This window comes from Sminthopsis crassicaudata, chromosome 1 (assembly GCF_048593235.1).
Source record: "Sminthopsis crassicaudata isolate SCR6 chromosome 1, ASM4859323v1, whole genome shotgun sequence".
NCBI classification, from domain to species: Eukaryota; Metazoa; Chordata; class Mammalia; order Dasyuromorphia; family Dasyuridae; genus Sminthopsis; species Sminthopsis crassicaudata.
In genome coordinates this window covers 391701713-391718602 of record NC_133617.1, presented here as the reverse complement: position 1 = coordinate 391718602, position 16890 = coordinate 391701713, and the positions used below count along the sequence as shown (strand labels likewise).

Genomic DNA, 16890 nt, shown 5'->3' with positions numbered 1-16890 from the left:
GGGTATCATTTGAACCTTACTGCTATAGTATTGGCTCAAAATGGGAATAATATACATAATCAACTGAAAATAGAAATCCCTCTTACAAAATTCCATTTAAAATAAGTGTAGATAATATAAAATATTCCGGAGTCTACCTGTCGGGAACTATATTAACACAATTACAAAACACTTTCCACACATACCAAATCATATCTAATAAACCAGAAAAATATCAAATGCTCATAGTTAGTCTGAGCTAATATAATAAAAATGCCAATATTACCTAATTAATCTACTTATTCAGTGTCATACCAACCAAACTGCGGAGAAATTATTTTACAGAAGTGGAAAAAAATAATAACAGTTCATCTGGAAGAACAAAACGTCAAGGATTTCAAGGGAATTAATGAAAACAATGCAAATGAATGTGGCCTAGCTGTACCAGATCTAAAGCTACATTATGAAGCAGCGGTCATCAAAACCATTTGCTATTGGCTAAGAAAAAGAGGTTAAGTTCATAAAATACAATAGTCAATGGCTATAGTAATCTAGTGTTTGGCAAACCAAAAGACCCAGCTTTTGGAATAAGAACTATTTCACAAAAATTGCTGGGAAAATTGGAAATGAATATGGCAGAAACTAGGCATTGACCCATATCTAACACCCTATACCAAGATAACATCCAAATGGGTTCATGACTTAGACATAAAGAGTGACACTATAAGCAAATTAGAAGAACAAAGGATAGTTTATCTTTTAGTTCTATGCAGAAGGAAAGAACTTGTGGCCAAAGAAGAACTAGAGATCATTATTGAATACAAAATGGATAATTTTAATTATATTAAATTAAAAAGATGTAGTACAAATGAAACCAATGCAGACAAGATTAAAAGGGAAGCAGAAAACTTGGAGAAAAATATTTTATATCCAATGGTTCTGATAAAGGCCTCATTTCTAAAACATATAGAAAATTAACTCAAATTTATAGGAATTCAAGCCATTCTCCAAATGATAAATAGTCAAAGGATATGTACTGACAATTTTCAGATTAAGAAATTGAAACCATATAAACAGGCACTCTAAATCACTATTGATCAGAGAAATGCAAACTAAGACAACTCTGAAATAGCACTATACACTTCTCAGATTGGCTAAGATGTTAGGAAAAGATATTGACAAATGTTGGAGGCTATGTGGGAAAACTTGAGACACTAATACATTGATGGTAGAATTGTTAATTGATTCAACCATTTTGAAGAGCAATTTAGAACTATGCTCAAAGTGCTATCAAACTGTGCATACTCTTTGAGCCAGCAGTGTGTCTATGAGGTTTGTATCGTAAAATAATCATAAAAGGGGGAAAGGGACCCACATTTGCAAAAATGTTTGTGGCAGCCCTTTGTGTAGTGGCAAGAAACTGGAAATTGAGAGGATGCCCATCAGTTGCAAAATGGCTGAATAAGTTATGGTATATAAGTGTTATGGAATATTATTCTGTAAGAAATGACCAGCAGGGTGATTTCAGAATCCTGAAGAGACTTATATGAACTTGTGCTAAGTGAAGGGAGCAGAACCAGGAGATCATTGTACATGCAACACAGTAAGATTATACGATGATCAATTCTGATGGATGTGACTCTTTCCAACAATGAGATGATTCAGCCCAATTCTGATGGTCTTGTGATGAAGAGAGCCATCTGCACCCAGAGAGAGGACTGTGGGGACTGAGTTCATATCACAACATATGATTTTCACTTTTTTTTGTTGTTTGGGTTCATTGTTTTCTTTTTCATTTTTTTTTCATTTTTAATCTGATTTTTCTTGTGTAGCATAATAAATGTGGAAATATGTATAGAAGAATTGCACATATTTAACATATCAGATTACTTACTATATAAAGGAGGGTTAGGGTTGGGGGGAAGGAAGAGAAAAATTTGGAACACAAGATTTTTCAAGGGTGAATTATGTATGCATATGTTCTGAAACAAAAAACTTTAATAATAATAATAAAATAAATCTTACTTACCCAACAGAGAAGTATGAGGGAGGTGATTAAGTAAAAGAGTGGGAAGACTGATGGGAGGAAAATTGGAGGAGATGATAGAAGTAAAAAGCTGGTGAGGAGGGAAAGAATGAAAGGAAAAAGATGGCAAACAGAAGAAAGAATAAAAGGGAAATGCACAAGTAATAATCACGACTGTGAATGTAAATTTGATGAACTGTCATAAAACAAAAGCAGATAGCAGATTAGATTAAAAAAAATACTCCTACGATATCTTTTTATAAGAAAAACAGTTGGAGTGAATGGACACCCACAGAGTAAAGATAAGAAGCTGGAGCAAAATCCATTATGCTTCAATTGAAGCAAAAAAATAAAAATAAAAACAAGGATAGCAATCCTGATCTCAGACAAAGTGTAAACAAAAATAGACCTAATTAAGAAATAAAGAAGGAAACCTCATCTTGCTAAAAGGTACCATTAACAGTGAAACAACATTAATACTAAACATATATGAATCAAATAGCATAGTATTAATTTAAAAAATAGTATATTTCAATCTGCATTCAGACTCCATAGTTCTTTCTCTGGAGATAGAAAGCTTTTAGATTATCTTATATCATTGTATTGCTGAAAAGAGCAAAATAATCTATCAAAGTTGATCATTCATATAATATTGTGCTTACTGTGTACAATGGTTTCCTGGTTCTGCTTATTTTACTCGGCATAAGTTCATGTAAGTCTTTCCAAGATTTTCTGAAATCCATCTGTTCATTAATTTTTTTGAACAGTTTTCTTTCTTTCTTTTTTTTTTAGAAGTTAAATGCAAATAGATTTTGGCTTAATAATAGGAAGAACTTCTTAATAAATATGTTTTTGTTTTTCAGTCATCTAAGTCATGACCATCACTTTGTCTTTTTATTTAGGGTTTTCTTGACAAAGATATTGGAATGGTTTGTCATTTCCTTCTCCAACTCACTTTACAGATGGGGGAACTGAAGCAACCAGTGTTAAGTCACTTGTCTAGAATCACACAGCTAGCAAGTATCTGAGGTTAGATTTGAACTCATGATATGACTTCATTCACAGCCCTCTATTCAATATACCTAGTTGCTAAAGGGATTTATTTACTATCAATTTGTTAATAAGCATCACTTATTATTTCTTTTTTTACTCTTTTTTTTGGTTTTTAAACTGTCTTTTTTTATTATAGTTTTTTTTTTTTTTACAAAATATATGCATATATAGGTAATTTTTTTAGCATTGACAATTGCAAAACCTTTTGTTCCAACTTTTCCCTTCCTTCCTCCCACCCCTTCCTCCAAATGGCAGGTTGACCAATACATGTTTAATATGTTAAAGTATAAGTTAAATACAATATATGTATACATGTCCAAATAGTTATTTTGCTGCATAAAAAGAATCAGACTTTGAAATAGTGTACAATTAGCCTGTGAAGGAAATAAAAATGCAGGTGGACAAAAATAGAGGGATTGGGAATTCTATGTAGTGGTTGAACAATAGTTTTCACTAATATTCATATGTTACAATTTGTTTAATCATTCCCTAAATAATGAGTATCCCCATGATTTCCAATTCTTTGGCACTATAGATAAAGCTAGCACCCAAATTCTTAAAGAATAAGTATTTCTTTATGTAACCAAAGAAGGCGAGCAGCAAAAGATAGAAAAATTCCATTTAAAATAACTATAAATAATATAATGTTTACCTATCAGGACAAACAAAGAACCATATAAACAATTAAAACGCTTTTCACATAAATGAAGTCAAATCTAAACATGTAGAAAAGTATCAATTGTTCATGGATAAGCTGAACCAATATAATAAAAATAATAATTCTACCTCTATTTATTTACTTATTTAGTGCCATACCAAATTACCAAAAAAGAATTTTGATAGAGCTAGGAAAAATAAGAACAAAATTAATCTTCACAAAAGGTTAATAATTTCAAGGAAATTAATAAAAAGAAAATACAAAGGAAGATGGCCTAGCAATGCCATGTCTCAAACTATATTATAAAGTAGCAGTCATCAAAACTACTATTACTAGCTAAGAAATAGAATGGTAGATTAATGGAATAGGTTAAATACACTAGATACAATAGTCATGACCACAGTAATATTATGTTGTTAACCCAAAGACCTAGCTTCTGGGATAGGAACTCACTGTTTGACAAAAACTGTTAAATCTGGAAAAAAATAGAACATAAACTAGATATAGGCAAATATCTCACACCATATACTAAGATAAGGTCAAGATGGGTGTATGATTTAGATATAATAGGTGTGATACCATAAGCAAATTAAAATAGCAAGAAGTTTTCTATCTATCAGTTCTGTGGGAAGGAGAAAATGCATGACCAAACAAGAGACAAAAAGTTTTGTGAAATATAAAATAGATAATTTTGAATATATTAAAATATATTTTTCACAAACAAAACCAATAAAACTGAGATTGGAAGAAAAGGAGAAAAATGGGAAACAATCATTATAACAAGTGTTATGGATAAAGGTCTCATTTCTTAAAAGTATACAGAACAGAGCTAAATTTATAAAAATACATATCATTTCCCAATTAATCAATGGTCAAAGGATATGAAGAGGCAGTTGTTTTCAAATGAAGAAATCAAAGCTAACTATAAGCCAATGAAGAAGTGCTCTAAATCATTTTTGATCAGAGAAATGCAAATTTAAACAATTCTGAGGCACCACTTCATACCTAATAGATTGGCTAATGACAACAAAGAAAAATGATAAATTTATGGGAATCTGGGACACTGATACGTTGTTGGTGGAATTGTGAAGTGATCCGACAGTTCTGGAAAGCAATTTGGAACTAGGCCCAAAAGGGCTATTAAAAACTGTGCATACCCTTTAACCCAATAGTACCAGTTCTAAGGTCTGTACTCCAAAGGGGGGAAGGATCTACAGGTATGCAAATTTTTATAGCAATCTTTTTTTCTAATTGAAAAATATTGCAACTTGAAGGAATGGGAATGGCTGAACAAGCTGTAGTACAAGGATATATACTTTCTATACCTAAGATCTATATCTAGGGATATATCTTTCTATAAAGAAAGATGAATAGGCAGATTTCAGGAAAACCTGCAAAGACTTGCGCAAACTGAAGAAAAGTGAAATGAGCTGAACCAGGAAAATATTGTACACAGTATCAGCAACATTGTATGACAACCAACTATGAATGACTCAACTCTTCTCAGCAACACAATGATTCAAGACAAAGACAAAGGACTCACAAAGGAAAATGCCATTCACATCCAAAAAAAGAACTGATACTGAGAATGCATATCAAAGCATGTTTATTCCACTTACTTTGTTCTTTTTCATAGTTTTTTTTCTTTTTATCTTTTTATATAACTGTGATTAATATTGAAATATATTTTTAAAAATAGCACAGTTATAAACTATGTCAAATTGCCTACCAAATCTGGAATAGGGAAAGGAGAAAATTTTGGAACTCAAAATTTTGTAAAAATGAATGGTAGAAACTACACATCTCTCAGATTGGTTAAGATGACAGGAAAAGATAATGACAAATGTTGGAAGGGAGGTGGGAAAACTGGGACACTAATACATTGTTGGTGGAATTGTGAATCCAACCATTCTGGCGAGCAATTTGTAACTATGTTCAAAAAGTTATCACACTGTGCATATCCCTTGATCCAGCAATGTTTCTACTGGGCTTATATCCTAAAGAGATATTAAAGAAGGGAAAGGGACCTGGATGTGCAAGAATGTTTGTGGCAGTTTTTTGTAGTGGCCAGCAACTGGAATTCGAATGGATGCTCATCAATTGGAAAATGGCTGAATAAATTGCAGTATATGAATGTTATGGAATATTATTGTTCTGTAAGAAAAGACCAACAGGATGATTTCAGAGAAGCCTGGACAGACTTACATGAGTTTCTGCTAAGTGAAATGAGCAGAACCAGGAGATCATTATACACTTCAACAAGACCATACAATGATAAATTCTGATGGATATGGCTTTCTTCAACAATGAGATGATTCAAACCAGTTCCAATTGTTCAGTGATGAAGAGAACCAGCTACACCCAGAGAGAGAACTATGGGAAATGAGTGTGGACCACAATATAGCATTTGCACTTTCTATTACTGTTTGCTTGCATTTTTGTTTTCCTTCTCAGGTGTTTTTTTACCTTCTTTCCAGATCTGACCTTTCTCGTGCAGCAAGATAGTTGTATAAATATGTATACATATATTGTATTTAACATATATTTTAATATATTTAACATGTGTTGAACTACCTACCATCTAGGGGAAGGGGTAGGGGGAAAGAGGAGAAAAGTTGGAACAGAAGGTTTTGGAAGGGTCCGCGTTGAAAAACTACCCATGCATATGTTTTGTAATTAAAAAGCTATAATAAAAATAAATTTTAATTGAATGGTAGAAATTATCTTGATATTGTACAAAGTAACAACAAGGTTATGTGACGATCAAGTATAATGGACTTGGCTCTTTTCAACAATGTGGTGATCCTAGGTAATTTTAATAGACTTGGGATGGAAAATGTAATCTGCATCTAGAGAGAGAACCAGGGAGACAAATAGATATGAGACATGTTGAAAGAAAAAGTAACCATTCTTGGTGCAAGGCAGATAAAGTGAACGAAGGAGAAGGAAACATTAATTGAAGTTTCTAACCTGGAAGATCATAGCATATTAATAATGAAGTGTAATAATTGTAAAGGGGATCTAGTTTAAGGAAAGGTAGTGGAGTAGGAAAAAATTGGGTTTGATACAGTTTTTGTAACAATCAAATTAGATAATGCATAAAGTATTTTCCAAACTTTAAACAACTCCATAAATGCTAGTTATCATTACTATGAGTATAGCCTCATGATTTTCCCTCCCCACAAAGCTAGGACATTGCTTTATAGTTACTGGAAGATTTTTGCCTCTAAAATGCAGCTAAAGCTTCATTTACATATAAAATGGGGGAACTTCACAGATAATGAAAAATTATTTGCTTGGAATCCATAATTTTATACACGGTAATTAATCATGGAACAGACATGCATTTTCTGACCTGCATTAATTAGGTTGTCTAAGGGGCCAAATTCAAGTCAGGGGAAGTATGGAAATGAAAAAGAGCCCTGCAATTCAAGTAACAATATGAGGGTTCAATTCTGATCCTGAAACTTTAGTACTTTTGTTACCTTGACAATTGTCTGGATTTGAGACTTATTATTAGCAAAATAATTCCTAAAGTCTCCCAAGTCCTTAATCCTTTGATCCTTTAGCCTCTTATTCCAAGCTAAGAATAAAACAAAAACAAAAACAAAAACAAAAAAACGAAAACAAAAGCAAAAAAAAATACAAACACAAAAACCAAAACTACAAGAAATAGACAAAAGAAAATACATTAATTTACTATCAATGATTCTTAAAGATGTTTGAAAAAACAGAAAGAAAGGAAATATGGATTTATTAAGTGGCTTACTATGTGCCAAGCACCTTGCTAAGTGATTTTATAAATATTATTATATTTGGTCTTTACATACCCAGAGAGGTACGTGATACTATTATCACCATTTTGCAGATTAAGGAACTGTGGCAGACAGCAGTTAAGTTACTTGCCTAAGGTCACACAGCTAGTAAGCACCTGAGTCAGATTCAACTCAGAAAGATGAGCCTTCCTGAATTCAGGTTCAGTAATCTATCCTCTGAGTCATTTGGCTGCCTCCAACACTCTAAAAGAGAAGTTGGAAAGAAGCCAGAAAGCCCTTCAGTAGCAAATACACAATTTGATCATCAAACAGGAGACCAAGGAACCAAAAGTGTCCCCAGTTTACAAGCTCATTTGTAAAACATTATAATGGAAAATGAGATAAGACTGGGAGTATTACCTCATAAAACTGACAGTCAAGGAAAAAACAAACAAGTGAAGTTTGGTGTGAGATCCAGCTACATCACATTGTTCAGAAGTCATTTGTGGCTATAGTTGGAAGGAGGACAGTAAATATGGAAAGGAACAGATTTGTTCACATTTGGATAACAATTATTATCAGGTATGATGATGGGAACATCACATTTGGACTTTATCATTCCATTTCCCAACATACCATCATTTAAGGATGATTTACATAGCATTTAAATGATGGCTGGGAAGGGCTGATGGACCGCAAAAAATACACAAGTAGGAAGTTTACAACCAAGGCAAAATAATTTTAAAGGGATCTGGGGAGAGGGGAGTTTGATTTTCAAGATATAGAAAAGAAATTTCTACCAAAATAGAATAGTTTAGAGAAGTTGTATATTTCTGCCCTCCCCCCCACCCAAAACAACCAAAAAGCTACCAATAATTACTGATTCTCATGGTTTTTTCTCATTTCTCTAAGTTGTGAAAAATAGTCTATACATTCATGAGGTGTAGCTTTGTTGAAAGAATGAGGAAGACTTCCTATAGCAGATATTAGTAGCTATACCATTAACTGAGATGTGTTAAAAAAAAAAAAAAAAAAGATAAAATTGTGTATTTATTGATTGGAAAGTTTTAACTTACAACTACTTTCCATATCAAGACTTGTGTGAAAAGGGGCAGTGACTTGTATTGCTATGATTAGAGAAGGTGAGGGTGGAGAAGGTGATGTTTAAGCCCAAAAAAATGGATCAAAAGTAGTTAGGATTTTAGGTATTGCTTGGTATGAGAGAAAAAAAAAACCTTTCTAGGGACTATTAGTATAAATGATCTATTACAATGGTTCTCAAAGTATGGTATTCAGATCCCTGGCTTGTTACCAAGATCATTTTATGGGGTCATCAAGGTTAAAATTATAATTAAACTGTCATTTGCCTATTAAAATATTACTTTTTTCCAAATACAAAAAAGAGAAAATTTTGACTTAAAAAATAAAACATAACCTTGAAGATTCTCTTTCAGGTGTCTCCCATGAAGAAGTTAAAGTTACAGAAAAATGACATGTATATCTACAAAAATAACTTTGTTCAATAATCTGAAAGGTATCTCTATCAGTTCAGATATAATATAGACTTGTAAATGTTCACCTAAGCTGTACACTGGCCTTATGGGCAGAATCCAAACAGAAAAAAACAGTTTGCCATTAATAGCAGTGCTCTCCAAATGTCTCTACTTACAGATGAAAATATATTAATGGCACATTGAGTTCCAGAACACTATAAAATATCCTCAGTAAAGTGAATAGATACATAAAGGAAATTTGTCTGACATAGACAGAAAAATCATATAAATGAAAAATGTCTATTATTCAGACTATGAAATGCAGCTGAATGGGCATCCCATAAACTGATTACACGTGTATGCATTTAATAATGTGAATATTAAGGTAAGAGTTGATAATTGTATCTCTCCAGGAAATGCATGTATACATAAATTTTTTATATATACACATGTGTGGTATATATGTATACGTGTAAAGAAAATTAAAAATTTAAATAAAAAATAGAACTTTTTTCTGGTTTTTATCTTTATTTCTTTTAATAGAGGAAAATCATATACATATATTTTAGCAAGATGTTGTAAATAGGTTGTGAGCTGGGCTTATATGTAAGAGAAGATCAAATAGATTAAATACAATCTTCTCTGTCCAGCACTTTGAATGGTCATTCGCTGTTGAAAAAAGTTCAGTTCTATTCCTTAAATATCAATATTATATGATTGTTTTATATATATTATTACATAATTAGATTTAAATATATGTTATGTAATTATATAATTATAGCATGATGATTATATAGCTCTATTTAATGATTAAATAGCATTAATAAATATATTATATGATTATATATTATGTGATATTATATCCCATTATCTAAGAAGAATTAATATTATTAGTAACCCAAAAGATAAAAAGATGCATACTGGGAATAAATTTGATGGATCAGGTTATAAGTACTAGGTTGCAGGTAAAAAATGTTTAACATACATTATCAAAGACAAGTGTAGAGTGAAAGGAAAATGATCTGGTCATTTGACAAGAATTAATGCCCACAATAAATGGCCTTAATGGAACATTTCTGCCTTCCAATATTAAAAGAACCAAGGAAATGTCTCCAGCATTTTGGATGGATCCTCCATAGAGGATTTATGGTAAGACATCAATAAGAACCTCCTAAGATCAGAAGGCAACATTTAAGATAGCCATCAATGTAGAAAATGACCTATGTTGATGTAACCATAGATGGATGAACGTGACAAAGTTATCTCTGATTAAAGCAGTGTCCAGTTATGACTTCAGAAGACAGATAGTGAAGTATTATCTTCCCCCTATCAGCGAAGGAGAGGTGGATTAAAGGTATCAAACATATTTATTTTCAGATATTCTAGTGTGTTCATTTGTCTTGTTTGACTGCTCTTTGTTCTATTAAGATGGAGATTTATGTGAAACATTGGGATATGAAAATGATGTAAAGTTTTTATACCAATAAAGCTTTTTTAATAAAACAAAATTTTCTTAACTCCAGAGTCTCCAAAAGGCTAAAGATAATCTGAACTTTCTATCTCTTCTACTACCTACTAGCTAAGTCTACTCCCTAAGACAATGATCTCCATATTAGATACTTGATTACTAAATATTGAATTGGATTGATTGGTTTGCTCCCTCGGTTTGCTGGCAGATGAGGAAGATTGAAAGAAGCTTTGCTATAGGAAAGATATGAAATTGTCAGTGACTAAACATGACAAGTGCATCCTTAGACACATTGTTGATTTATGGAGAATAATGACTCATAAAACATCAGTAATGGAATGGAACTAAGAGATCATCTAAACCAACCCACTCATTCTGCACATGAAAAAACTGAGGTTCAGGTAAAGGAAATGACTTTTGTCACAAAATGTTTAATGTTAGAGGATACAATTCTAGTCCAGTTCACTTTCCATAGCATTGAAATGATAAACTATGTACCAGTACCTATGACCATGGATGCTTAACTGTGGAAAATATAAACAGAAATATACATTGAATAAGACTATAAAAGCTAAAATCCTTTCTCCATCTTGACTTTCTACTCTGTAGCTTCCTAACACTTGATAAGATGACATTATCTCATCAATGAGATATAAAGTCTGACATGTAGTAAAAATGTAATGAATGTTCCTTCCCTTTTATTCCTTTTCTTTCCTTTCCTTTTCTACGTTCCGTTTTACTAATCTGAAAATTTGCCATTCCAGTTTCATAATTATGAATCCTGGAGGCTTTTTGGTCTTTGATGATATCTAAAGAAATTAGATACCTTTGGGAGAGAGAACACCTAAAACCTTATCAACCATAAAAGACAAATTCTGTCATGTGTCATAATTCACCTTTCAGGCATAGGCTTAACCCTTTGGGGTTATGAGAAATCACAGCTATTATCTTATAAAGGTCTCAAACTAAGGCTCTTCTAGCAATCTGGAAGTATGCCCAAAAAGTTAAAAAAAAACGTGCATAGTCTTTGATCCATCAGTGCTACTACTGAGCTTATATCCCAAATAAATACTAAAGAAGGGAAAGGGTCCTGTATGTGCCAAAATGTTTGTGGCAGCCCTTTTCATAGTGGCTAGAAACTGGAAGATGAATGGATGTCCATCAATTGGAGAATGGTTGGGTAAATTATGTTATATGAATGCTATGGAATATTATTGTTCTGTAAGGAATGACCAAAAGGATGAATACAGAGAGGCTTGGAGAGACTTACATGAACTGATGCTGAGTGAAATGAGCAGAACTAGGAGATCATTACACACTTGAACAACGATACTGTATGAGGACGTATTCTGGTGAAAGTGGATATCTTCGACAAAGAGAAGATCTAATTCAGTTCCAATTGTTCAATGATGAACAGAATGAGTCACATCCAGAAAAGGAACATTGGGAAATGAGTGTAAACTGTTTGCATTTTTGTTTTTCTTCCCAGGTTATTTTTACCTTCTGAACCCAATTCTCCCTGTGCAACAAGAGAACTATTTGGTTCTGCACACATATATTGTATCTGGGATATACTATAATATAATTATCATGTATGAGTTTGCTTGCCATCTAGAGGAGAAGGTGGAAGGAGGGAAGGGAAAAGTCGGAACAGAAGTGAGTGCAAGTGATAATGTTGTAAAAAAATTACCCAGGCATATGTTCTGTCAATAAAAAGTTATAATAAAAGTAAAAATTTAAAAAACAACAACTTAGGCTTGTCTGCTGGATATAGGCCTAACTCTGACAATTAGATAACCCAGGAGTCTGATGGAGAGTTGTTAGGATTTCTTTTCACTTGCTACAGGACCTCAGATTGTTTTTGTCCCTTACAGAGCCATAGTGGCTGAAATGTTCAGTTCTTCAGCCTCAGGGACCTTCATAATTTATCTCTTAGACTAAGGATAGAAATGAGGAAGCTGTCTTGGTATTGCAGTGGAACAAAGGGGAAGAACCAAACTAAACTGCATAAATTAGAATGGGTTGCAGATAGTGATTGTGGATTTTGTGAATTCTGTTGTCCTGGAAACCATGATCCAATCAAATTTATAAGCATCCTAAATTATATAGTGAAAAGGATTTCCAAGTAGCCCAGTGTCTGTGGGCCAAAAGAATGGGGACAAATCCTATCAGATGAATGAGAGAAAAGAGGTGAAAGACATTTTAAAGATCATTTCTATTCTTCTAATGAGAGGGACAAGAACTTTGGGCTAGTAATCAGGACGCTAGAGTTCAAATCCCTTTCAGGCAGAAATTATCTATGTGAATTTAAACACATTACTTCCTTTTGGATCTCAGTTTCTTCTACTGCATGATGAAGAGGCTGAAGTAGATGACATATCAAGTTCCCTCCAGCTTTGATAGTATATGGATTTAGGAGATTCTAACTAATGTATTATTTTTCCTTATTTGAACAGCTATCATAAAGTTTCTTTACTATCATTTAACTGTGTTGTGAATGCTATCTAACCCCAATTCTCTGTCCACAGCATAACTAAGCACAGGGTTAGGCACATAGAAGAGCTCTTTTGTTACTTGACTTATTGTTTATATCATGCAATAGCGAAAAGTACAAAAACCTGGAACACTGGATTAGAAGGACATTTAGAGATCATTGCATGATCCTCAGGAAGAGTTTAAACTAGCTTATCCTGAATCATATGATGATGAATGTTTGGACCGGGACAGAAGCCCAAAATTTCCAGAATTCAATCCTGTCTCTTTCCTCAATATTCTTTTAGATTGACTGGAAAATGTGTTTTCCAACAGAAAAAAGCAGCATCTTAAAGAGGAAGGAGGAAACAGAGGAACAGAATGGAAGTGGCTTGCCTATGTGAGTATTAGCTGCAGTATCATCTGTTTAGGGGTGGAACTAGGTGGCACAGATGATAGAGTGCTAATCTGGGAAGTCAGGAAGACTCCTTTTTGTGAATTCAAATATGACCTTAGACAGTTGCTATTTATGTGACCACATGCAAATCACTTAACTCTGTTTGCCTCAGTTTTCCCATCTATAAAATGTGTTAGAGTAGGAAATGTAGGAAATTGCAAACTACTTAAGTATCTCTGCTCAGAAAACCTCAAATAGAATCATAAAGAATAGAGAACGACTGAAAAATGACTCATCACAAAAAGGGATGATAAAGATATTAGCAATCATCTAGTCTGACAATCTCATTTAACATTGAAGAAAATGAGGAAATTGAGAAAATGAGGAAAGTCCTTAAGTAAATTACTTAAGGTTATACAAGGAGTAAGCAGAGGAGCAGGGATTAAACTCATGTCTTCTACTTAGGAAGAGTGTGTTCCTTGGTGCCCCAAAATGAAATAGGGAGAAGGGATAGATGATAGCATGAGATGGCATGAGATGGCTCTAGTTGATAGAGGGCCAGGACACACCAAATGAAGAAAATGAGGAAAGAAATCAAACTTCATGTGATCATGCTCATAGATAATCCTAAAACAGAAATTGGATTTTTACAATATAATGAGTCAATTGTCAATTGTATCTACTTCTTCTCTTCCCCAACTTCTCTACTGGTATACATATAGCTAAGGATGCAGAGTCAAAGCCCAACCTGACCAGAAGAAGAGAGAACCGAATTCCATGCAGTTTATATGTATGTAAAAGAACCTTAAATATCCCTGTTTATAACCTCTCATGGAGATACTGCAACCCAGTGGGGGAAAGTTATTTGTTTCATCAAAGGAAATCATCAGCTAAACCAGGGACTAAAGCCTGGTTTCTTATCTCCCAATATAAGAACCTAGTCTCTTGTCTCCCAGAAAGAATGTGTGAAGAAATGAGATCTATGGGCCCAACAAACCCAGAAAAAAATGAATTCTTGTTCTAATTCTACTTTTTTATGCTTATATATTATCACAGGCTGTTTAACTTCTTAAGCTTGTTCTCTGTAAAATAATTGATTCGGACTTGATAATTATCTATATACTGTCTCTTTAAAAGATTGTGCCTAGGCATTTGTCAACCCCATGATCTTACTACATTCTATTTCCACTCCTCTTTACACATCCAGGAGATTCACCAGTAGCTTTATGGCAACAGAATAGTCAGTATACTAACTTTAGCCCAACCTTGTATTGACCAAAAGTAAAAACAAAAACAAAAACAAAAAAAAATGATAAATTAGGAAAATCATGGTGTACTGTCAGAATAGATTTCGAGTCAGAATACTTAGATTTAAATCATTTATCTGTTACAGGCTACCAGTGTGGCTTTGGGGCACATCCTTTCTATTCTCTAATATTTAATTTCTTCATTCGTTAAATAAAAATGTTGGATGTGGATAATCTTTACAGTCTCATTTATATAAATTCTGCTTTCATAATCTGGATTTATCTTTTCAGTTCTTCCAATCCCTCCACCCCTGTTATTTCCAAAGTCACAATAAAACCTTCACCCTAGACCCTTCTGTCAGGAAAAAGTAAATTATGGGTTAAGTGGCCTCCATTTACCCTCCTCCTAATAACTTTGCATTTTACTATTAGCCTCCAAAAGTAATAAAGTCTAATGGTGCATGAGAGAGTATGAGTCTACTGATACTTGCCCCTGGGAACCTCATCCACTAGTCATTGGTGTGCTATGCTGAGGCCAGCCATGTTAAATAGTTACTTGGCAGCAGCTTCCTCAGAAATAGGGGAATATGATCCAGCCCTCCAGCCCTTCGAGGGGATGAAAGGTTTCAGCACCTTTAACAGCTCCATTTCCACGACATCCTTGACCAGGTCTGGAGGTTGCCTTCTCTCCCGGCATTGTAGGTTGTCCATGGAAATACTGAAAGGTACTTCAGTGGCATCCAGTGCCCTTTGCAACCTCAATTTCTGAGCAATCAGCAAATCAGTCTCAGCCATCAGGTCCTCGATCTCCCTCTGGAGCTCTGACTTCCAAAAATGTACATCTTGTAGTCTCTCCCCTACTTTCTTATTAGTGTCCTGCTGTGTGCGCTGGCTGAGGGCCTTGGTCTCAGCTGCCAGATGTTTGGACTCCTGCCGGTTGCACTCTGACTGGTCACAGTTAGCAAAAGCCTGGTGACAGCGAATATCATTGTTTTGATACCACTCCTCTGTAAGGTACTTGGCTGACCGGAAGCCAGCCTTGGCCAGCTCTGAGGCTCCATAGTGCCCTGCGTCATGTTCCACTTCAGGGACCTTGGGGACAAGGTCAGAGTTCTGCACTGACTGTGAAACAGGCTCCTGGGTGACCAGCATGTTGGTCTGAGGCATGGTCTTTAAAACAGAGGGCTCCCCTTAAGTCAGTGGGCCAGAGAGAAATCTAAACTGGGCTTCCCTGGGTGCCCTTCACTGAAGTGATTTTCATCTCCTAGGAAACAGAAACATACTCAACACCAGCATCCTGTTGCTAGGTAACAGGGTTTCCCCTCCCACACACAAGTGCTGGGGGAAGGAAAGGGACATTCTGTTAAAGATGAGAGAGGGAAGGCCACAAGTAGCCCTGCTATTCTTAAAGGGCCAAATAATGAGTGTCACCCAATTAAAGGCATTGCTGTCCCTGGCTCTTGAATGATAGAGAAAGGTGGCAGGCAGTAGGGAGATCTTTCAGAAACTCTCTCATCAAGTAGACAGAGCAGAGTCAGGGATGGTCAAGAGTAGCCAAGCCAAAAGCTGGACACCAGCTTTCCTTTAGAGAACCACTTTGGTGACATTACCCTGCAATTTTTGTTTTATGATTAAGGAGTGGGACTCAGTCCTAACAGCAGATCATTGCTATAATAGGTAATGAGATCTCCTATAAAGCCTATTTCCAAAGATGCTGGCTTTTGAACCTGTAAACTTTACACATTCAGTAACACCCAATAGTAATTAATCCCCATGGAGATGTACAGACAAGTTTTTGGTCTGGGGTCTAGGGAGAGAAAGGGACATGGCCCCATTGTCGATGGGACTAAAATATAATCATCTCCTTAGAAGGGACCTCAAAAATAATATTATGTAATTATTTTTATGAAGATGTAAACTGAATGCTGGAGATCTGACTAGTAAGCAGTAGAGGCAGGATGTGAATATAGCTCTTAATTTCAACAATTCAATTGTCCTTTCCTCTAGATTAAAGATTTAATATTTTTTGCCATGGACTGCTTTGGCATATTATGAAGTTATGAGTATCTTTTCAAAATAAGATTTTTAATTCTTAAAATAAAATAGAACAAACCAATTAAATTTAAAACAAGAATTATAATTTTGCCCATCTAAATTAACGGATCTCATGAAATCTATCCATGGATTCAGTGGGGAGAAGTAGTACCAGCTGTCTTGACTGTTGTGCTCCCTTAGGATTGATGTTCCTCTGGAATTCATTAAAAATATCCATCCAGATTCCAATCCATCTATGCTTGTCTGATTTGTCAACTTTGCCTCATGGTAAGGATACAACTAGTATG

At 34.4% G+C, this 16890-nt stretch overlaps 1 protein-coding gene across 1 annotated transcript in view; it reads right to left on the bottom strand.

Annotated features, from left to right (window-relative positions):
* Window positions 1-15833, bottom strand: part of TEKT4 (tektin 4) — a 62533-nt gene extending 46700 nt beyond the window's left edge. The window contains exon 1 of the mRNA XM_074279701.1: window positions 15182-15833. Within this exon, the coding sequence (XP_074135802.1) occupies window positions 15182-15715 (534 nt within the window). The 5' untranslated portion in view covers window positions 15716-15833. The remainder of the gene's footprint in view (window positions 1-15181) is intronic.
* Between the last annotated feature and the right edge of the window lie 1057 nt (window positions 15834-16890).